Raw genomic sequence first — 25,000 nt, 5'->3', positions numbered from 1 at the left:
TGCAACGTGTATGATTATTAGTTTAAAACATTCAAAGATGGCCTACAACACAAAGACGTCTTTGCATTGTGTTTCAGAGAAATTACTAAAAGCGTATTCAGCTCGACAACGAAGTCCATGAGATTTATGGTCACGACCCATGACAACTTCTGGTTGTGTTGTTTGTTGAGTGGTGTTGTATATGAAATGTGCAACACGTTATACAATAAATGTCCGAGAAGCATAACCATCTCTCGGGCCGGGGACTTCTATACCATGGGTGTCCGAGAAGCCTAACTCTCTCTTGCTCAAAGCCATTAATATCCATCAGTGTGAAGGCTGAGCTCCAGATATTGACACACACTGTGCCGCTAGTTTCCCTTCATTGACTTTGACGTCTCAAAAATATCGTCAGCTGCATTTCAAGCAGAGTGGAACGTTAACAAGTCTCAGATTTGAGTTGTTTTCTCTATAATCAAGTCTTATTTTAGTAACAGTTGCCAAAATGGCATAGATATATAAATATAAATATATTTTGATGATCAATTAAGAAATAACACGTAAAAATAAAAAAGGATTAAAACAGGTTTGGGTTCCCTGACTCTTGAAGTCTGCAGCTAGTCCAGGTAGCAAAGTGGTATTGAGGGATGGTAAGAGTACCATCCCTTAATACCACTTTGTGGCTCAAGAGGCGATTGCCTTTACTGCAGTGTCAAGTCTGCCCTCAGTCCAACATGAGAGGAGGACGAAGTAGTGCTGCCCAGAGGGCGTATTCTAACCTCTTGAAAATCATGTCAAAATGACACTGAAAAATATAATGCTAGTTCTTACTTCTTACCAGATCACTTGATGACACCATTGGTCAAATTAACTTTAAATAATAATCTTCACGCTATGTACTGGGGAGCGATGTGTTTGGGGGAGGGGGAGGGGACTGTGCATTTCCTTGTTTCTTGCAATATGATTAGACACAGGAACTTTCTGGTAGTATACTGCCCCCTATTTGTTTGGAGTGTGCCAGACCGATTTGTACAGTAGGCGAAATTGAACACGTTGCACCTTTAAACATATTACAGATCCTACAGTTGACCTCTTTGTTGCTTGGCAACATTCGGTTTAAGGAGCGGCAATGGATGATCGACAGTCTGGATTGGTTGAACTTAAAATGTACATTCTACTAATCAAAGTTCATCATATTTCAAAGTGTCAAAGAAAACCTGTGACATTTTAGGATCATCTAACAAAATTACATAACCAATAATAAGCTCCATTATTAGGAAAATGAAAGTAGACTTTTTTACCTCTTTAAATGTAGACACTTTTTATGTATTATATTTAGGAGAGGTTTTTGCTACTCATCCTAAAATGGAAAAAAAAATTCCTGGGCTTTGGATAAAAAAACTTAAAATATGGCAATAAAAAAAGATAAAGCTACAGAATTGTTTAGTTAAAGGGGTAATAACAAGGTTTGAATTGTAATACTTTGCACATATTTGTACATATTTGTTGTATAGATGAAATTGGTATATGTTACTGTTGCCTATTAATGTCATTTTTTAATCGTGAACTTGGATAAACTATAAATTGAGTAATTCTAACACTGGGAAGTGAGATAAGAGGCAAATCTTTGAAACTGGAAGCAAAAACAAATTTAATTGTCATTTACAAAAACATTTAAACTCCATGGTGTTTTATGTCCTCTTTGTTTAATTTGTGAGGGGTATTGGATATTGATTATGGTACCTCATCTGTTTCTTTTACATTTGAACCTATAAAGAATATAGCACTTTTGTTCTCAGAGAAGCTTACTTGATAAAGGCAGTAAGCCACAATTTTAAATAAACTAAACAAATATTTTGTAAATGCACGGCAACTTTGATACCTCTCCACCGGCCGGATCTTGTTACAGGAAAATAATAGATAACAGACATATATGACAATGCGCTTAAAACAAATACAGACCACAGGCTTTGGACATCACAGTACCACAATACTCTTCCTTGTATTCCGAGATTGACCTCAAAGCTATGTTCGAGAGCCTGTGCTATGTGGCTGCCTTCTCCGTTGCATATTGTTTTGTCTTTTGTTCCAATTTCTTTTCCAGTTTTTTTTGTTGAGAGGGAATATTATAAATAAAAAATTTAATATTGTCCTTTGTGTAAATGTGTGTTTTTTCTTTTATATAAGCTTTTTGTCGTGCATGAGTACATTTTAATTTCCTTACATTTTATTGTATTGTATTGTTCGGTCACAAACAAAAAATGTGAAACAAAGAGTACTACTCCTACCACTGCTCAGCATCTTTGAGCTCAACGACGTGCCAAAGATGTTCTTTCGAATTTTACTTCCTTGCTTCTCAGTCTCTGCTTCTCCTGCATTCTCTCACATCCCTCCATGATGCAAGCAGTGATCGTACTAATTTCATGTAGCATCCCCTTTCAGTCAGTATATTCAGCACATAAGAGGCTGCCTTCAACATCTCAAGAAAGGATTTCTTGGACGAACGTGTACTTTCTAGGCAGCTAATGGATTGTATTTTTCTTTGTTCATTATATTTTCCTAAATTGAAGTATTTGCAATACACAGCATCCTAATAATAATATTAAAAGGAAATCCTTGACCCATTAAGGTAACTCAGAGTGCCACTTTCTTTCTATTTCAGTGGGAGAGTCTTCCATAGTTAAAAAGACACAGCTTTCCATGCATGCATTATTGCTAATACATTAAATCCTTTCATCTCTTTTGACAAAAGTGCTCCCTTTTGCTACCGGTCTCATTTTTTACAATCAAGGATGTCTATAAGGTATCTTAGTGTTGTAAACCTGGCGTTGTAGAGTTCTACTTTATGTAGTGTTTGCGTTGGAAATTTGATGGGTGAAAATACATATTTAATAGTCCTGCTCTGAATTTAAGAGGGCTATGATTGGTCGATACACCTTTCTCGTTGCTATGCAGTTGCAGCAGAGCCTTCAATTCATCTCTTTTGGCACTGCAATCATTAAACTCCTAATGATCCCCTCCACCGGCAACATTATGCATTCAGTGCTTTATATGAGTAATTCATCATCCCCACAGGTCTCCCTCGAAGCCCCACACTCTCTTCCTTATATTGGCAAGAAAGCGCAAAGAGTGCATTACAGTCCCTTTTACAGACCATTACCTGCATCACCTTTTTTCAGACCTATGTGTTGGTTTGCTGATGTGGGGCAACAAGATTTTACACAGCACAGCAAAAGTACTATCAATGGGCCGCCATAAATATAAATCATATGCCATTACGCCTTAGTGAGTACTTCAAATGTTGTTTTATTGGGCCATTCTATCTTGTCCCTGTCACCCAGTGCAGTTTATCTGATGATTTCTGTCTTGTCGTTCCATCCAAGATGCTGAAATAATGTGAGGTAATATGGAAAATATAGTCTCTTTGTTGTTGTCTTACATTGAAGGAGCTTGTCCTGGCAGATGTTGGGTGATTCCTAAAGACACAATGCTTGTGTTCTCTTAATGGCAGAACAGAGTTTGAGACCAACCAGAAGATGGGTTGTGTTGAGAGGTTTCTACTTCACCACCAGGTGTGAGGTTAACGAGCCATTTCACAATGGCTGCAGTTAAGCCATACTTAATTGACCCCACCTGACAACCCCACTTGTGATGTCACAAAAAGGTTGGGTTTCAAATAAATAGCTTGTAATGGCTTGATAACCTAGCAGAGTGGGGTCCGCTACGAGACAGACACGAGAGAAGGGGTGAGGAGTGAGACACACAAATTGAGAGGGACGCATGAGCAGAAACTCAGACTCACAGAGGGAAGGGCCCGTCTATTTTTACCAACAGCGGTGTCGTATGCAACCTGATAGGACTCTGCACTGAGACCACTAGAACTTGACTGGCACAGGCACATTTACACCTAGTCCCAGGCTGCCGTTTATCTCGCTGCAACCTAAAGGAAATCCTATCCACCTTTCTACATTTTTCTATTTCTCTATTCCTCCTTCCTCTGTCTAGGTTTCATCACCCCTCTCTCTCTATGCCTCCTCTATTTCCATCTCTTTCCTGCTCACTCTATTTGACCATTTCCCTACTTTTTGGAAATATTTCACTTTTAATCTGCTGATGCCTTGCCACACATTACCTCTGACTTTCCTGTTTTTCTGGACCTCTGGCTTAGTTGGGTTTTATTGCTTATTTTTTCTCTCCACCCAAGCACTCTTTTAGGACACCTAATATCCTGGATATGCTCATGCAAGCAAGCAAAAAGCATAGAAAACGGAGAAATGGCTGAACTGTCACAGTGGAAAGCATTTTGAGACAAATAACCCAAAAGAAACCGTTTCCTTTCGGATCGATAGCTGACTTCCTGTATTTAGAAGGGTGATAGCAGCATTTAGAGACCACTGGCTTCAGGTTACCAATCCTGTTTCTGTTTGTGTGTCTGTTTTTGTGGGTGGGTCTGTGTGTGTGTGTGTGTGTGTGTGTGTGTGTGTGTGTGTGTGTGTGTGTGTGTGTGTGTGTGTGTGTGTGTGTGTGTGGTTACCAATTCTATGTTTTTTGCAGTGTGTGTGTGTGTTTGCGCGTGGATGTAATCTCGGGCAAGCATGTGTGTGTTAGTTCACATTAACACATACTCTGAAATGCATACTGTGAAATGGTTGCACACAAAAAATAGAGTTACTTTATATTAGTGTGTGTGGTGTGTGTGTGTAACACCTCACCTGTCCTTTGGGTTATCATGTGGCCATGTGTGTGTGTTTGTGTATGCATGCCTGTGTGGGTGTGTGTTTGCGTGCGTTTTTGTGCGTGTCTCTGTGTGTACTGCAGAGTGCACCTGAGGGTCATAGGAGGTTAGGAGTGGCAGCCCTCCTCAGGCTCCTCTTCCTCCTCCTCCTCCTTCTCCTTCTCCTCCTCATCTCCATGCCCACTGCCTCCCCTCAATCTCCTCTGGTGCCCTTAAGGTCCTGACCCTGTCTAATCAATCTGCTCATCGTACCTCACGCAGGGTCTGCTCGCTGACGGACAACTAGTGGGACCCAGCGGCTAGGGCCTGGCTAACCCCTCAAGAAATGGGGGAGCATTAAGCTTACAAGGTTCTATTTATCATGACCTAGGTAACCTTATTTTTCAATAAATATTTAAGCATGATTTTAGCTTAGCATTAAAAAAAAAGATAAAGGCACTTTCATGGCCACCATTTTTTATTAATACAGGAGCAGGTAAAATGGGTAAAGTGGGAAGTTACAAACAAATCAAAGAAAAGCAAGCAATCATGTTAACGGTTCTGTGGTTTTTATAAGGATTACATGGTGGCATTCATTTGAGTGCAGTGTGAAGCACATTCGACTGTTTTTAATGGAGAGAACTCGGTCTAAGACGCTAGTTGTCAAAGTGGTTAATGGTAGTTGAATCAACCTCTCATGTTACATTAATGGGACACATGTTGAGCCTTTCCCTTTCAAAAACAATTACGGGAATCTGGCAATGGACAATGCCGCCGTATTTTTACAAAGAACAAAGCTCATGGTTTGCCGGGATTTCTCCCAGCGTTCTTCCCCAAGTGCGAGACAAGCAGTCGTCGCTTGAATCAGACTGACTGACGTGTCCTGATGTTCTTAAATCTCGTAATAGCCTGGCTACATCCATCGCCTGGGGCAAGCAAACCACTAAATTGATTCATTTTGTCTGAGGTGTGTCCAGAGAGTCTAAAAAAAGATCAATAGAGGCAGTAGCACTGCACTGCTCCAGTGCTGAGCCCCTTCGCCTTCAAGACTTCTGCAGCCAAAGCCCCAGTGAGTCTGCAGTGGAAACCTAAGTAGGTCTACCTTAAAAGAGGGAAAACTGTTTGTGTTGAGATGGGGCCGCAGATCTGTTTATGGCAGTGTCGTCCTTAGAATGTAGCCTGGGTCAAACATCTTGGGGATTTGTTGGATCTTAGCCCTTGTACCTGTTCTCGGGAACACATTTTTTTGCCTCTGTTCTGCTTATGGTACATCTGCTGCAAAGCAATCATCTCACACAGTGGCCTACAGGGAGGACCTCTGAAGAGGCTTGGCATCGGGCTTTCGTTTGTAGACGATGGAAGACAGAGCTGGAAGGATAGGCATGTATTTCCACTACGTTCTGTGTTCTTTTCTCAAGCACTTTTTGAATAATCTCATGTCAGAAACCTGATTTCAAGTCATGTCAGAGAGTCTTATTTCATCACCAACTTTAATGATCGGAAAGCCCACTTCACAAATTGTAATTTGATGAAAACAAAATGTTTTCATGTCACAACAAAAAGGTTATATTTGGCAGGAGATAGGCAAATTGACATTTGAATTGTATCAATTTGGGGGACGTTTTCTTCAAAGGGACGTGAAAGCGCGAGCCTGAGACCAGAGTGCAGATGAGCCGATATTAGAGCAGCAAATATTAATCTGGGGGCCACCTGCTGACCTTATAGACTTTAGCAGCAGGTTATTGGGGATTCGCGAGACTGACTCGATGTCAGTGAGTGCTGGGAGCCAGTTGTCCAACATTTTAAACAGCAGTTCCATGTCTATTAACGGTGTTGGGTCAAGACCTGACCCCACTTATACCTTCACCTCTCCCCTCCCCCTCTCTCTCTCCCTCTCTCCCTCTCTCACCCCTCTTCTCTCCCTCTCGTCATCCCCTCCACCAAATGACTCCCAAGAGGATCTCCTTCCATCACCTATAACTCTCTCTCTCTCTCTCCCTCTCTCTCTCTCTCTCTCTCTCTCTCTCTCTCTCTCTCTCTCTCTCTCTCTCTCTCACTCTCTCGCGTGTGCGCACTCTCGCTCGGTTTATCTTCTCTCTCACCCGCTTGCACACTCTCTTTCTCATTCCAAAGGCGAACACATTAGCATGCACTGACAGACACACACACACAATCACACACACATGCACACTCACGCATCCACATAAACAAACAAACACAGAAGAACCTAACACACAGTCTTCCTATGCCCCTCGGCTAAAAAGCATTCATAGCAATCTGACCTTTGACCGCTCTCTGCTAATGATCTTAACCCCCCCCCCCCCCCCCACCCTGAGACCGAGAGACACACACACAAACACACACACACACATTGACAAACATATTGACAAGCTAATTGATAATAATGTTTTTTCCTTTTTCCTACATCCTATAAACCATGTGAAACCATGTGCTTAAAATAAATATTGACAAATTAAGGACAGACACTTTCACTGAAATTAATTACATTTCATGAAGAGAATCTATCACATTATTTACTTTGGGAACATATAGATTTAAGCTCTAATATATTCAATTAAATATGCCATATTTGTGTCAGGTGATAAAAAATAACAGTGTTCGTTACCTCACTGGAAAAATACAAACTAATGGTATATGTAGAGTAAAACTACTCTACATTTTGATTGTATCCTTTGATTGTGGCCTTGCTTGTAAGTTGCTTTGGATAAAAATGTTGGCTAATTGACAAATTGCGAATGTAGTCACCCCCTCACCCAGTGGGCCTGCTAGCTAGTATCTAAACTGAACATAACGCATCTCTACACACTGACACTTTTACGCTTTTGAGTTGCTAACGTGCCCTGCACACATTAAGAAGGGACCACATCCGCGGTGTTGGAGCGTGACAATCTCATCCTCTGGGAGCAGGTCGACAGTGGTAAAACCACTCAACGCATTAGCAGTGTTGAATCAAAAGAGCGACCGCACGCTACATTAGCAGTGCTCACTGTTGAAAGGAATGCAAGTTCTGTCTGTGGGTCTACATAAGACCTATACTTAACAACTGAATACATATCAACTGAGAAAGGTTAAGGAAAACAAAGAATTTACAATTCACATGCTATTGCATTGCTGTTAGAATTTATTTGGGGAACAGGGGGGTGGGATGTGACTGAAGGGAATTAATAATAGTCTGTGTGTGTGTGTGTGTGTGTGTGTGTGTGTGTGTGTGTGTGTGTGTGTGTGTGTGTGTGTGTGTGTGTGTGTGTGCGTGCGTGCGTGCGTGCGTGCGTGCGTGCGTGCGTGTGTGTGTGTGAGTGTTGGGTTCATGACCATGTGTGGGTTGAAACCCAAAGCTTTGTGAATTTAAAGACAAATTCTTCAAAGACTCCTGCACTGTTTTGATAAACCTGGAGGTCAGACATGTCACCTGACTGTATCATTTCAGTGACAGCACAATTACACAGGTCCCGTCAGAGACACAGTATGAGGCCCTCAAGAGGCCCTCTTACAGTCACCAAAACACACACACACACACACACACACACACACACACACACACACACACACACACACACACACGCACACACACGCACCCACACACTCACACTTTGGTATTATTTGTTATTCCTCGTTCTAAAAAGCTCTTAGGATTACTGAAACTGTATAAATCACAAACATTCCCACACACAGACACACACAGACAGACACACACACACACTCACACACACACACACACACACACACACACACACACACGCACACACACAAGCACCAAAGCCTCTCACCATTCAGAAGTACCTTGGGCCTAATTTGAGAGGCAAAAAAGAAAGGACAATGTATGAGAAGGAATGGAATTCTCTGGATACAGTCAGCCCATTCCCTTGACCACAAAAACCAACAGTACGAGGCCGAAACACATCCATCCACATCGCTGCTCCTGGGAAATCATTCTCACGGCCTGCACAGCTTACAACATTAGTTCTGTCAAGTGTCATGGGAGGTCTTCATATCTGAGCAAGGGTGTTTGAGGATATGTAATAGCACACTTCCCTGTAAGTAATTTAAGTGTGGGTTTAAGGCCCAAGTGTACGTGTGTGTGTGTTTGTGTGTGTGTGTGTGTGTGTAAAGTTTGTGTGTGTGAGAGAGAGAGAGAGGGAGAGAGAGAAATAGAGAGAGAGAGGTTGAAGAATGCGCATGTCTTTGTCTTTCAGCAGACCTCTGTTTTGACATGTCTGCATGTGTATGTTATTCCTTCTCAACTGACATCCCAAGATGGGCTGATGAAATGCCACAACAGGATAGATGGAGGAATCCAATGACATTCACACACACAAATACACACACAAATACATACAGATCAACACACGAACAAAGGCTCATTCACACACACACACACACACACACACACACACACACACACACGCACACACACACACACACACACACAAACACACACACACACAAGCACACACACACACACACACACACACACACACACACACACACACACACAGACACAACAAACACACACACAAAAACACAAGCACACACACACACACACACACGTTCTACTGTGGTCTACAGCCAAGGTCAAGCTTTATCTGTTTCAATGTTTTCTTATAATTTAAGTATATATACAGTTGAGGGATTGTTTGGAGCAAAAAAAATAATAGTTTTTCAGTGTATTGGAATGTGAATGGAAGTATGTTTGTGTATCTTAGTGCTAGTGTTACACAGGGACAATTTAGGTTTGTCTTGTTGTCTCGGAACCCAGAAGTTAATAAGTCTGATTTGTGAGACTTTGTGTGTGACTGGTTGTTTCTTTTGCAGTGTGTTTGTAATTCTGAATCGCAGCATGCCATAGAGTCCTCGCAGAAGAGAGACAAAAAGAAGCCAGTGTTTACCTTGTTATCACACCTAGGTAACAGTCAATTAGCAACAAAGTCACGCCAGACGCGACTGTCTGAATTCCAACTTATTATTCCTTCCCTTAATTATGAACAAAAAAAACACCTTCCTCCTTGTTACCACAACAAACGGCTTATCTGCTAGGGACAACCCGGGGCACAGTGTGATCCCTAGGTTTTTCTCTACTCTCACGTCCTGCTCAGGTTTTTCAGTTATTCTTGGTGAGGGGGCATGCCTTGCCATGCTCTTGTTTTCTAGTGTTATAAGCTTATTTAATTGTTTGTGGCTCAATGGATTTACTGGCTGTATGAGGTAAATATTATCGTCTGATTTAATTATAATACAAGGGCATAGGTTAGGTGTGGTGCAACCTGCCTTTTAGAGCAACCTGTTTGAAGTGTTTTAAAACTCTTGCCCTTTAAACTTTTAACATCTTTCCTGTTGACATTCCCGATATCCGCACGGTTAGTGATTGGTTTTCCATCACCCAGCAGCAGTTGTTCCACCTTCAACTCACTTCTTGTGTGTGAGGCGGTATACAGTTTTTTCCGGCCTATGTTAGCATGGACAGACAACCAACTGCTATCTAACTGACGCCACACAGAAAACCGTGTTTGATCTCTGTGTGAGGTCCATAAACACTGCTGCAGTTACGCTTATCAACATGTGTCGATAAGCGAATGAAATGGAAATCTTAGAGATTGTCACTTTTTTGTGTTCACTGTATGCCCAGCCTGCCCTTATCATAGACTGCCCTTATTATAGAATACCCTTATCTTAGTGCCGAAGGAATGGAACGAATCAGCCTTCAAAGGCACTGTGATCTGTTGTTGCTGAATTAGATGCACGGGTCAGGTAGCGAGAACATTTGGTTTTATTTTGAACTGGAAGGACATGTTGTTTCCCTTACTCTGCCCAGTCTATGTAGAACCCTTGTGTCTGCTGGGGGTGTCTAATCTGTCATTCATTTAGTCAGTCTTGTCCTCTATCATAACTGAATTAATCCTACTCTAATTAAGAGGAATCATCATAAAGAAATGTACTCAATATTAACACTATCACTCACAATTTATTTTAAGTATTTTTCTTAAGTTTGATTATATACTTTTTGCACTCATTATTTTTTATAAGACAATCATTGTTGTTCATGTATGCTCTCCTGCCTCTCACAGGTCCATCGTCGGTGATCAGCAACGACGATGACTCAGCCTCGCCTCTTCATCATGTCTCCAACGGCAGCAACACGCCCTCGTCTTCAGAGATGGGCCCGGACGCTGTGATCATCGGCATGACCAAGATCCCAGTCATCGAGAACCCCCAGTACTTCCGCAGCAGCAACAGCCTTAAATCAGACACATGTAAGTCTTATTCTGCTTGGCTTTATCAATAGCGCTCCTCGTCTTATTGGCTATTCATTAAGGAGCTTTTGGGTCAGAACATGTAACGCTATGAGGTGTGTTGCCAGCCTAAGCTTCGAGTTGAAATTTTCAGCATGTTAAGCACTGTTTACAAACATACAAATGCATGTTTGTATGATGTGAGACAACAGAAGCGCAATACCCTACCTAAGTTAACAAACTTAAATTATGAAGCAGTGCATCTTTATCCTAAATAACATGACAACATTTAAATAGCGTGTTGTCAGCAAGTGCCAGACGTCAAACAGAGAGTTTATTGATCAAACTGCTTTTATAATACTTGCACTATCTCTGTCTCTTTGATCTGATCCAATAATTGATCCGGTCCGTATTTGAGCTTGGGAACTCACTTTGAGGCCCTTTGGAATGCATGACGGTGTTACCATCATATAATGTTCAAGGCAGGCTGGTAGCTTCTACTGCGTTACCACGTGAAAACATGAGAACATGCTGTTATGCGATCCACAACAGTGGATCCCATAACAGAGGTCTGTCTTTTTCAGCAAGTGTCGGACGTCAAACTGTACGTCATTTTTATTGATCCCACTGCTTTTATTAAACCTGCCCTCGAAAGAATAGAGGCTGTCGGTATCTTCGCTTTTCCCAGAGCTTCCCTCTGTGGAGTTTCCTGAAAAACCTTGGGCCCTAACATGCTGTACAGCTGTTAGCCTATCCAGATCAGCCACTTACTACCTCTGAAAGAAGTCCTACTCCTTACCAGCTTTATTAATGGACGAAATGTATTCAAATTCATGAACAACATAGCCTCTGAGCTTTGTTAAAGGCCACACAAAGAGGGGAAGCTACTGAAAAAAGGAGAGAAATATGGTAAATGCTGGCAGTTGCACAGCAGACAATTGAGTAGCTCTCATGTCTATTGCCTTGCCATCACACACACACACGCACACACATGCACACCCACATAGACACACAAGTGAACATGTGTATGTTTTTGTGTGTGTGTATGTGTGTGTGTGTTTGCTTGTCTGTGAGCTTCTCCGTGTGTATGTGTCAATATGCATGTCTACAAGGATATGTGTGCATACACGGGAGGTTACCATAGCAACAGCTTCTCTGCTTCCATGGCAATGGCCTTGGACATGCGGATAAGCAGTGGGAGGTGATAAGAGAAGTGTGTCCAGGCAAAAGAGTGTGTGTGCACGCATACATGTGCTGCAGTTTGGTGTGTAAATGTATGTATGTAGGTGTAGGTGTCTGCGTTGTCCATTCATAAAAAGCCCGCCTGAGTCAGTCCATGTGGACCTAAAGGAAGAACAGGAATGATATCCAACGGACACTGAAGCTCCTTTCCTCCAGCGAATACAGAACGTCGTCCTCTAACAAACGCCCTTGCATAACCTAACACCAAGGAGTACGATTCAATATCAATCGCAAGTGTTAACCAATAGAGGAGGTAAAAAGAAATACAATAACAACGCTGGGAAATCAGACAATTAAAACAATGTCGGCAAACGGAGAGAGCCGACCACAAGACAGTGCGGGAATATCGACCCGCTCCATCAAACCACCCTCAGGTTTATTGGCAAGTAGTGAGAGCCTCTTGAGCCTATGGCCTCGCCTTACAGTAAATTATGAAACTGTTTGTGTGCGTTTGTGAGTGTGTGTGTGTGTGTCTGTGTCTGCGGTCTTGCATCCCATAGGAGGCCGTGCAGTGGAGGAGGGCTTGGTTATAGTGGAAGAGACTCCTGGTTGCAGCAACTGCATCATTTATAGCCCTGCCGTAAACCCACTGGATAGATTTAAAAAGCTAATGATGAGGTTAAAACCAATCAATAATAATCAATGCGGTCAAAACTATTATCTATGATTGCGGCTGTGTGTGTGTGTGCGTGTGTGTGTGTGTGTGTGTGTGTGTGTGTGTGTGTGTGGTGTGTGTGCGGGTACATGTGCGTGCACATGTTTGTGTGTGTGTGTGTGTGTGTGTGTGTGTGTGTGTGTGCGTGTGTGCGTGCGTGCGTGCGTGCGTGTGTGTGTGTGTGGGGGGGGAAGCTGGGTGTGGATGGGTGTGTGTTTGCATCTGAAGGTCAGGATCATAACAAATTAGCGTTGCTGTAATAAAGGGAAGACCCTAATGCAAACAATTGATCCGTTTTTATTGATCGATGCAACCAGACTGCCAGCGGCTTATTGTTAGTTTCAGTGTAGTATGCAAATCAAAAGAAATGCAATAGTTTAAAAGAATTTGGCTAGCTTTGACCAATGACCCCCTAAACTGGCAATATGAAAATGATGTTTACATTCCATCACATGATGATATTTTTGTATGGCAGCTATTTTACTACCAGGTGTGATGTTAATCAGCCATGACAAGTCATTTAAAATGAGATCCTATAATGGCGTTACACAACATCACACACGGATCCACACGGAGGTTCTACTGGATTGATTAGCCTACTGGTTAGTCTACTGGATGGTAGGCTGGTATACAGCTGGTGGTCAAATTGGGACCCTTTACATCCAATCAGTGGCATAATTTGAGAGTTTATGATTGGGGTATGTATGACTGTCAAGTGTGTTACGACCGCAGAGGAGAGAGGATGGGGGAGGAGGAACAGGTGTCCTCGCCGCCGATGGGATTAGCACCAGCATCTATTTCACAGAGCGACGGCATAGGGCTTTCCACTATGAACGGCTGGGCCATGCTCTCTGTAGTCAGCCGCTGTATATGTTTCCTCTAGCCTCCCATATTGATGTTTCCTTCGTTTTTTCATTGAAATGTAATGTCCCCTTTACATGGTTACACTATATACATTTCTGCCTCCTGTGTGCGCATTATTGAAGTGCATCGTTTTTGTGCGTTCCCTCCCCTTACGGCCCTGTGTTTTCTGTTTTAAACAATTCTTTTTTACGTTCTATTAGTATTTTCTTTAAATCTTGTTTTTCAGTGGTGCCTATTGTTCATATTGTAATTAAATATTTTTCTATTTTATTGATATAATGATGATTATCATGCAGATTACAAAAACAACATAGTTGTTGTAGTGTGAAATAGCACGACAACATACAGACTAGTTAAACATGGGATGTATCGCAGTTTGGGATCCTTTGATTCACCAGGGCTCTGTAAGGTCTACTTGAGAGTGAATAGGAAGGGAAAGCTGAGCCAGACGGAGAGAAAGCACCTCTCACACTCTCCCTCCTTGGTTTCCAACAACAGTTGGCATAGTAACCGTAATGCACAGATTATTCCTTTATTGGGGGGGGGAATTATCATCAGGATTTGATGAGTCTAGATCCTATATGATTGCTCATGTGAAATTGCCCTTGTGTGCACTCAACGACATTGTGTTGCTGTGCTGTTTCCATGCAGACAACACTCCAGCCACCAGAACAATGGGAGAGGGCCGGTCCATGTGGGGGTCTGAGGACCGGGTGGTTGGGGGTTGGGGGGGGGATGAAGAGGCTGATCTGGAGCCTAAATGTGTCCCTCCGCATGTAAACGCATTAGGGCCCAGGCTACTTGGGATGCCGATTAGGGGATAGGTGTGAGGGGACACTCTGAGGGGAATGGGAATAAATGATTGAAGTGCTGGGGACAAAGGGGGCATGGGAACCGCAGAGAAGGAGGTGGAGCAGGAGAAACAAAGAGGAGGGAGTGGGGGAAGAGGAGGAGGGCGAGGTAAATGGGGAGGAGGTGGAAGAGGAGAAGGTGGAATGGGAAATGGATGAGGAGAAGGAGGAGGGGTGGAGCATGAGATGGAGGAAGAGAGCCGGAGGAGGGGGAGAAAGGGTGAGGTGGAGGAGGAAGAGGAGGGGTAAGGGGAGGAAGAGGAGAGGTAGAGAGAGAAATGGGAGGAGGGGGAAGAGACTACACAGGTGGTTGATTGGAAAATGTATTCCTGATAGCGGTGTTGTATGATTTGTTTGTGGCCCTAGCAAGGAGGAACAGGGGTTGGCTTTTGAATATATTATAAAACACATTGGCAGATATGGGGAAATTGTCTGCACAAATGTGATGTCATTCAACTCCTCGGGGAACAGCTAGTACAGAGAGCAGAGCGATAATAAAGAAATTAAAGATGGAGCAGACACAGGCTTGATAAGAGAAAAGATAATTTTGCTTAATTGTTCTGTCAGCCAGAGATGTATAATGCTCACTTTATCTTTGGTGAGCAGAATGGCACCTCCATCCAGAAACAGTCTGTGTCTGTGAACAACATAGCACGTATCTACCACAGACAGCATTGCAAAGAAACACTGACAACAACACACTGTGGGGGCATAAACACCAAGTGATGATAAGCTTGCGTGGATGGGTAAACAGAACGCCTATCAGAACAACAGCAGGAGCGGCTCGGTAGTGAATAGCAGATAACCAAAACATGTGGGGCGTGGGGTTTATATAGTGCAGTCGCTGCAGAAGGAATGCTGGGTGCTCTTCGTTGTGTTGATGAAACATACATGCTCATCGCAGTGTGTATTTTACATTTTCATTCCGCCACATGTTATGCGTGTATACTGTACACCAAGGTGCCTTTGAGCCTCTGTGGTGTACTCGGGATATTTTCATCCACATCTTTATTTTCATCCTCTCTTCCCCCTTATCCTCTTCCTTGGGCTCACTTTCATAGGGACTTGCTTCTTTCTCTCTTCTGTTGACAACTCTCTCAGAGTCTGTGCCAACCTCTCTCTCTCCCTCTCTGTGTGTCTCTCTCTCTGTAATATTGGGTTATGTTGGGGCTCTGTAACTCATAGTCTAGAGATCGATGCCGCTTCTTAGAGTTTAGGCTGGCTCTAATGTGATAGTCTGAGTGGGGGAGGTGGAGGGGGGGGCTTTCTTCGAATGCATCTCTTAATCTCATCACAGATAAATCTCTGTTATTGGTGTCCTGGTGTTTGTGTGTGCGTGTGTGAGTGTGCATGCATGCATGTGGATTATTTTATTTTATTTCATGTATGTATGTATTTTTGTATGAAAAATGTATGTGTGTGCGTATATGTGTGTGTGTGTGACTCTGTGTATAAATGTGTGTGTGTGTGTGTGTTGGTGTATGTGTGTGTGTGTGTTTGTGTGTAGTTGTGTGTCTGTTTCTTTGTGTGTGTGTGTGGCGTGTTTATTTGTGTGTTTGTGTTTGCTTGTGTGTGATCTAGAGCGTTGCTCTGTGAGAGTGTGCATCACATAGCATCTAGTACCCATCTCTCTGAAAAGAGTTTAATGTCATTACAAAGCTTTAAGAAAAATCAAAGCTCATACACACAGAGAGACCCCCACACACATGCACACACACACACACACATAGGTAGAAGTATAAATGGCACTATTGGGATTGACATGAAAAAATAGAGACATTACCTCTCTCTGTACCTCTCTCTCTCTCTCTCAAAATCTGTTTATCTTATTCCATCCATCCCACCGCCCCAACACACACACACACACACACACACACACACACACACACACACACACACACACACACACACACAAACACACACACACACACACACACACACACACACACACACACACACACACACACACACTCTCTCTCATCTCTCTCGTGTGCTCTGCTTTGTCTCTCCCTAGTTGTCCAACATATTAAAAGACATAACATCGTGTTGAAGAGGGAGCTGGGAGAAGGGGCCTTCGGAAAGGTCTTCCTCGCAGAGTGTTACAACCTGTCGCCTGAGCAAGAGAAGATACTGGTGGCCGTCAAGGTAAGCTGTGTGCGGGGGAGTCCTGTTGATTGGTGTGTTGGTAGTGTATGTCTGTGTATCTTTCAATGTGAAAGGATCATATATGTAGAGTACAATACTATAGTTTTTCAGAAAATGCGTCCGTAAGAATGTGTATAAAAAAAGATCAACCGTCAACATCTCTGCAACTAAATGGATATCATTCACTCCTTTTCACTTCTCACTTACTTACTAATTGGACATCCTACTCCCAACTTGAAAGAAATGCGAGAGACCTGGCCAAGAAAGTGGCATTGAAAACAAAAACAGTGTCAAGGTCACAGACAAGGACAGCATGAAAGGAACAGCATGAAAGGGGATAATAAACACTCTGTGCAATACGCAGAAACAAAAAAATACACAACATATTCATTTTTATTAAAAAGTTTAACAGCATTTGGATCTTGAATGCACTCAATGTGCAGACAACGTGTAGACTGTAGGACTTAAAGAATATTGATGATAGTTTTAGACATCGACTTTGCAGTCCAATGTCTCCTCCTTAAGACCCCTAAGACCCTTCCTCAGCACGAGACTGAGTGACAACCTGACAACTGAAACCACTGACCGCTGAAGGGGGGTGAGGGGGGGTGAACAGTTTCCGATGGGGCAGGATGTTCCTCGCATCCTTTCTTCCATCTCCTCCCTCAAGCCTAGCCGTCCTTTAACGCAGAGTAGATGTCCCACTGGCTGCGGTGAAACTGGATCCTATTGGTGGAGGACTTCTCATTAACAATACATGACCTGTGAGAGACCCTCTTCTCCCCTTCACTTTCTCCCTATCTCTCTCTCTCTCTCTCTCTCTCTCTCTCTCTCTCTCTCTCTCTCTTTCTCTCTCTCTCTCTTTCTCTCTCTCTCTCTTTCTCTCTCTCTCTCTCTCTTTCTCTCTCTCTCTGTCTATCACTCTCTTTCTCTCTCCTAAGTTTCACCTCTTCTGCCTTTTATAGTAAACCTCCTTCCTCTTCTACCTTCCTCTCCTCCCCCCTTCCCCATCCTACCCCCCCCCCCCCCCCACACACACTCACCCCTGCTCCTCTCTTCTGTCTTTCCTTCTCATTCAGCAGTCTCTCCCGTGTTTTCAACTGCTTTGCTCGCCAGTTGATGTGCACTGCCAACTTGGTTTTAAGCTCACCCTCGGACCACTTTGTGGGACGAGAGCACAACAAACTAAATAAAGTGCCTGGGTTGTAAAAGGGTGGAGGACGCTGCATGTTGTCTGCCTGTCTTCACTGATGGAGCTTCCGCAGCACAAAAAACAAGGTTGCAGCAAACCATGCAGAAATCAATGAATGAATTAATTAATTAATTAAGATTAATTGCTGTCTGAAATCCTGCTGATTGCGAGTGATGGCTTGATACATTATGCGAGTACACACGCAGCCACATTGGTTTCTTTACCATGTGGCATTTGGGCATGTTCTTTTAAAGATGGGGAAATAATTTCAATAATGGGATTTTCATTAAGATGATGTAACACACCCCCACACACACAAACCCAACGACACTTGGGTTTGATTATCTGTGATTCAAATACAATTTTTTGTGTTGACGTCCTCATATTAAGCCAAACGTTTATCCAAAATGATTTCCCAACTGGAATCAGCTCTGGGTGTGTTGAGACTGGAAAGGTTGCTTGTTCATGTATGCACTTAACAATGTGCCCTGTCATCCGTGATCCTGTGTACATTTTAGTAAACTACAAGCACTAATAGAGCATAATGGTGTAGGTTATACATTGGCCCATCAATCAACGCAGTCAGCCATAATACACTGGTGAGTTTTACGGTTAAATTATACACATGGGCTCCATCGATCACAGGCACACATTTACGAATGCAGATTTACTCAGAAAGGCACACATTCAGCCACAGAAAAGGTTCGGACACACACGCACACACAAACACACACAAACACACACACACAAACACACACATGCAGACGCAAGCTTCACACACACACACACACACAAACACATAAACACACTCACACACACACACACACACACACACGCACACACACACACACACACACACACACACACACACACACACACACACACACACACACACACACACACACACTGCACTTTGAGCCAGATGATGTGTTATATATCAATCATGTATTACACATCTGGCATATCCAATAACACATTGCTAAGAGACCTTAACACATGCAGATGTGATTTGGTACATTCAATACCTAGACTTGAGAGTGTTGATTGGTTTTTATTTGTCCAGGGATTTGAACGTGCGTACACTGAATGACTAGCAGAGTAGTTTCATATTAGGCCACATGGGATTTCACACAACACTGAATCCAGTGATTCAGCCATTACAGTTTCACAATGTCCCTGCGACTAATATGGATTAAACACTCCCCTATACGATGGCAAGAAACAACAACAACAACAACAACAAGAATATGTTAAGAAATTATGTTGATTATCAATATTTTTTGTGTTACTTTTGATAGAAACTGAGATTTGGATTTACTGGTTGCATGAGGCTTCAGTACGAAATCATTGATTTTTCTGTGTAAAATGTATAGTGGATGATTAGCATAATGTATACTCTGTATTGTATTGTTACCACACAATATTATCCCATATTTAGCGGCAACTAACAATTTCATAACAGTTTCTTACATAGTAAGCTTTTAAAAGTCCCTGAAGCGCAGGCTGTATTAATTTACAATGAATAGGAACCTTGTGTGTTAGGTTGTGTCTTTATTACGCCATGCTTTGGCTCTTGAAGGTCTTTCTTGACGTAACAAAACGTTTTATTAAACCAGAATTCCTCTCAGATTTCTCATATTTCCTCCTTGCCATGCCTACATGTTTTATTTCTGGGCACAATATTGGAGTATAAGCTTACAGGCTATCTGTTGTTGTGCGAGAATGGTCCTGCCGTCCCATCATCATGAGGTATCAGCTTACAAGTACATCCTGTAAGGTACACAGGCTAGTTCATAACCTTTGGCTTTTCTTTGGGAGCACCTTATTGGTTGACATGGATATAGGGGGCGGACCCTCAGGTCAGTGTCATCTTTCCATGCCTCAGTGTTCTGGTTGAAGGGTCAGTGGGCACTTCTGGAATATTCTAAGCTTCCTCATCCTCAACCTCTTAATCCTCTAGACCTTGATCTGTAATCAGATCCATAGCTGTGCACTGTTCAGGGATACACACAAACACACACACACACACACACACACACACACACACACACACACATTCACTTGCACACACGCTCGCACAGGCATGCACCAACACATACTCGCACTATAACACAGACGCAGACACACATAAACACACGTGCACACACACACACACACACACACACACACACACACACACACACACACACACACACACACACACACACAACTAAACACATTCAAGCCTGCACAAGGTGAATCACAAATGTATATCCATGACATATAGTGTAGGGAAGCAATAAAATATTCATGTAGGGCAAGTACAATTTTCAATATTTTTATCTTGAGACGTGAAATGAATAGGGTGGCGGTATCACGTTCATTTCCTGAAACTCGGTCGTTCTCGTCTGCAAACCGATGGCATGACAGAACCCTGAATCATATTTGGGACAGATTACTTTTTAAATAGACAAGGGAATATATTAACCATAAACACCATTGCACATTGTAATGACTCCCATCAATATTAAATAGCCCAATTTTCCGCCATTGTGTTATCACATTCTTGTGTTTTTGTGAATTGTGGCGACAACTTTGAAACCTTAGAAAGGCACCTTGTGGTTTCCATTCCCTGGTGGAATTGAAGCATTAAATTATAGCAACCCGGATGCTCATAGAGCAGAACTAGTATTTTGTCTTTAGGTATTGAGTAAGTGTTGTTATTCTCCTTTTATTAAAAAATATTTTGGTGTGTGTGCGTGTACGTGTATGTGTCCATGTGCATGCATCTGCTTGTGTGTGTGTTTGTGTGCATGTATCTCTGTGTGTGGGTGTGTTTGTGTGTATGTGTGCATGTGCGCATGTGCGTGGGTCTGTGTGTCTGTGTGCGTGTACAGACTCTTAAAGAGGCCAGTGAGAACGCCAGGAAGGACTTCCACCGCGAGGCTGAGCTGCTGACCAACCTGCAGCACGAGCACATCGTGACGTTCTACGGCGTGTGCGTGGAGAGCGACCCCCTCATCATGGTGTTTGAGTACATGAAGCACGGAGACCTCAACAAGTTCCTCAGGTAGTGCCCGCCATTTTGTTTGTTTTAAAGTGGACCCGATTTTACCATCATGTGTGATGTCAATTAGCCCCATCGCAAACTATCCTATAGTGCCATCAGGCGTGGGTCTGCCACTCCACTGGTCGGAGCCTATAAACATCACATGTATTGAGACTTAAAAACCTGTTGTGTTGTTGTTTCAATGAGAGATAAGAAAGATCTACCACACCGATCTACATATCAAGAGTCGGTGAATCAGTATTCTTCATTCTCATTCAGTCATTCTTCATGATAAATACAATTCAAATATTCATTTTTATCCTCAATTGCTTCGCTTAATGTTTACGTTAAATTATTACTACAAAATGTCATCGTAGATAATATAAGATTGAATCGAGTGAATGGACAAATATCGTGTTTCATTTATACAAGGCTTGGTGTTTTTGTTTGCCACACCTGGCCTTGCAACCCCTGTCACACCCAAGATCCCAGAGCTTCAGCATCCTGACTAGAATAATGTCTGACTATTTGGTCAACATCGAAAGTGTGACCTCCACTGACTTCAGATACATGTCATGAGCTGCACGCATGGGTAGGGATCGAACCCGGTGTCTTTGTGTTTGGACTCAAACACCCCAGCCAATGTATGACATGTAATCCTTTATGTGCCATACCCCCCCCCCACCAGGGCCCACGGCCCAGACTCGGTGCTGATGTCGGAGGGCCTGACCAGCCGCCCGGTCGAGCTCACCCAGTCCCAGATGCTGCACATCGCCCAGCAGATAGCAGCGGGCATGGTGTACCTCGCCTCCCAGCACTTTGTACACCGAGACCTCGCCACCAGGTCAGCACATCATTACTATCATTGTTGTTTATTACTATCATTATGATTTTTTTTTTTTACTTTGCTTTTGTTTGCTTTTGTGAAGCACTTTGAGTCTGCCTCGCGTATGAAAAGGGCTACATAAATAAAGTTTTGCCTTGCCTTGCCTTATGATCAGAATCACTACTGTTTATAGTATTATAAGCACTAATAGTGGATATAGTACAATTAGTGTCATGTCATTGAAAGTAATATTATTACTTTGACTGTTATTGTTATAATCATTATTGGGCTATTCCCTTCTGTTTTACGTATATACAGCTTTGTTTATTTTGTATTTTATTCTGGTTGTATTCTATTGTTCTGCAAAGCACTTGGTAACCTGCTTTCAAAAGGTGGCATACAAAAAAATGAATTATTATTATTTATATTAGTAATAGTAGTAGTAGTAATAGTAGTAGTAATAGTGGTAGCGGGAGTAATAGTGGTAGTAGTAGTAGTAAAAGTATTAGCAGTAGTAATAGTAGTAATAGTGGTAGTAGTAGTAGTAGTAGTAGTATAAGTAGTAGCAGTAGTAATAGTAGTAATAGTGGTAGTAGTAGTAGTAGTAGTAGTAGTAGCAGTAGTAATAGTAGTAATAGTGGTAGTAGTAGTAGTAGTAGTAGTAGTATAAGTAGTAGCAGTAGTAATAGTAGTAATAGTAGTAATAGTGGTAGTAGTAGTAGTAGTAAAAGTAGTAGGAGTAGTAGTATAAGTAGTAGCAGTAGTAATAGTAGTAATAGTGGTAGTAGTAGTACTAGTATTAGTAGCAGTAGTAATAGTAATAATAGTGGTAGTAGTAGTAGTAGTATAAGTATAAGCAGTAGCAGTAGTAATAGTAGTAGTAGTAATAGTAGTAGTAGTAGTAGTATAAGTAGTAGGAGTAGTAATAGTAGTAATAGTGGTAGTAGTAGTAGTAAAAGTAGTATGAGTAGTAATAGTGGTAGTAGTAGTAGTATAAGTAGTAGCAGTAGTAATAGTAGTAATAGTGGTAGTAGTAGTAGTAGTAGTATAAGTAGTAGCAGTAGTAATAGTAGTAATAGTGGTAGTAGTAGTAGTAGTAGTAGTAGTAGTAGTAGTAGTAGTAGTAGAAGTAGTAGTTGCAGTAACTTTGGTCGTAGTGATAGAAGTAGGAGTCATCATTTTAGTAGTGGTAGTGGGAGAAGCAGAAGTAGTATTGGAATAAGTAATACTAGTTGTAGTGGTAATAGTAGAACTAGTTGTAATAGATGAGTATGACTTGTTAAACCTGCCATTTCACAGTTCATTAATGTTCCTAATCTCGTGCACTGTGCTGAACCTTGACCCTGGGACACACTCTAAGCTCTCACATCACTAAAACCTAGAGCGAATGAGTTCATTAATAATACCTAAGCATGTGTTGTCTTTAACATTGAAAATGTTGTTTAATTAGCATCAATTTGGGGGTGGAAATAGTATTTTGGTAAATGCTGGTTTACACTGCAAGTGTAAAGTTACTAAGGTAAATGCAAAAAAGTTTAATCAAAAAAGTTATATTAACTAAACATATGTCAATCTGTTGTGTTTTGTAGGAACTGCCTGGTGGGAGAAAACCTGTTGGTGAAGATTGGAGATTTTGGTATGTCCAGGGATGTGTACAGCACGGACTACTACAGGGTAGGTGTATGTGTCAACCTCTTTTTTGGCCCCTTTCAAACCCCTCTCCTTATGCATGCCCCCCACCCTGCCTGCTTAGCCCCCGCATGTGCATGTGGAGATGGACTATAGCAAAGTCTAGAATCTAGAATGCTAGCGATATGTTGAGATAAAATGCACTTTCTCAAGCTCAGAAAGTGTATGTACTTTCTTAATCTCAAATGGGAAATTTGTGTAATTAATTCAAAAGATTTTGAAACTGAGAATGTCAAAAACAAATATGAGAAATATACAAATATCAATGTATAAACACTGGGTGTTAATATTATATCTCGAATAAAACGTGGAGACTATGTGCAAAATATCATGAATAATTTATTACACAAATTATAATTTAATAACAAATAATTCTAGTTAAACATTGCTGCAAATGATTATGAAATAAAAAGCAATATGTATAAATATCTTTATCTAATTGTCCTGATAGTGTTTGGGTCAGAAAATACGCTTTCCATTATGGACAAATCGATCCTACTTGAGTAAATTATAATCTAAATTACGTTTTGAATAGTTTTCTATGTTACCGACACGGTGTAATCTGCTCAGATCCAAACAAGCCCATTGATTCTTAATTGCACGATAGTGAAAGGATCCTCCCTTGTGTATAAGTGTTACCATGCTCAGTATCAGATGTCTCTGTGTCTCTTAGTCTCTATTCAAATGGCCAATATCCCACAGGCCATGAAGTCAAATAAATATTCAAAAGAAAAAGCCATTCCGTTATTTACATAATTACTCAATCTGACACATTTTATTGAGACAAATTTATAATAAAAAAGAGGCTGTTACTGAAAGGTAAACATTTGTGTTGGAAGTGTACGGACGAGTGGGGACGTATAGTCAACCTGTGGTGTTTATTTGCTGAAGGTCCATTCATCACACAGGAAGTGACTGTCAGCATGGCACATTCAACAGGGACAGCTTGTGTAACCAGGGCACTGGGATCTTTACACAAGCACATACTCATGCACGTATACACACGCATGCCCACACTCACACACATTCACACATTCGCAGGAGACCAACAAGACCTGGCCAAGGGCAATGAACCGTAGAAATGTGCTGGGACATTTACCAATATAGATGTTGGAGCATTACCGATTGCTGTTGTGTGCGTGTGTGTGTGTGTGTGTGTGTGTGTGTGTGTGTGTGTGTGTGTGTGTGTGTGTGTGCGTGTGCATGTGTGTGTCTGTGCAAGGGTGTAAATGTGCAAGGCTGTAGTATGGCCAAGGTGTGTGTGTGTGTGAGTGTGTGTGTTAATGTGCAAGGCTGAAATACGGCCAAGGTTGCTGTCAGTGTGTGTGTGTGTGTGTGTCTGTGTGTATGTGTGTGTGTGTGTGAGAGTGTGTGTGTGTGTATGAGTGTGTGTGTGTTTGTGTGTGTGTGTATGTGTCTTTGTGTGTTTGTTTATTTGTGTGCCTGTGTGAGTCTGTGTGAGTCTGTGTGAGTCTGTGTCAGTCTTTGTGATTCTGTGTGTATGTGTGTGTGTGTGTTTGTGGTTGCAGTCAGGCCAAGGTGACGAGGTGCCAAGGAGCAGTTTTAT

The 25,000-nt window shown here is 42.1% G+C and overlaps 1 protein-coding gene across 1 annotated transcript in view; it reads left to right on the top strand.

Annotated features, from left to right (window-relative positions):
• Window positions 1-25,000, top strand: part of ntrk2a (neurotrophic tyrosine kinase, receptor, type 2a) — a 66,162-nt gene that overhangs the window by 33,108 nt on the left and 8,054 nt on the right. Inside the window, exons 15-19 of the mRNA XM_079746987.1 lie at window positions 10,777-10,962; window positions 16,568-16,698; window positions 20,767-20,939; window positions 21,607-21,762; window positions 23,334-23,418. Of these exons, the coding sequence (XP_079603113.1) occupies window positions 10,777-10,962; window positions 16,568-16,698; window positions 20,767-20,939; window positions 21,607-21,762; window positions 23,334-23,418 (731 nt within the window). The remainder of the gene's footprint in view (window positions 1-10,776; window positions 10,963-16,567; window positions 16,699-20,766; window positions 20,940-21,606; window positions 21,763-23,333; window positions 23,419-25,000) is intronic.

The sequence above is a fragment of the Pollachius pollachius genome, assembly GCF_949987615.1.
Source record: "Pollachius pollachius genome assembly, chromosome: 1".
NCBI classification, from domain to species: domain Eukaryota; kingdom Metazoa; phylum Chordata; class Actinopteri; order Gadiformes; family Gadidae; genus Pollachius; species Pollachius pollachius.
This window is presented reverse-complemented; position numbering and strand designations above follow the sequence as displayed.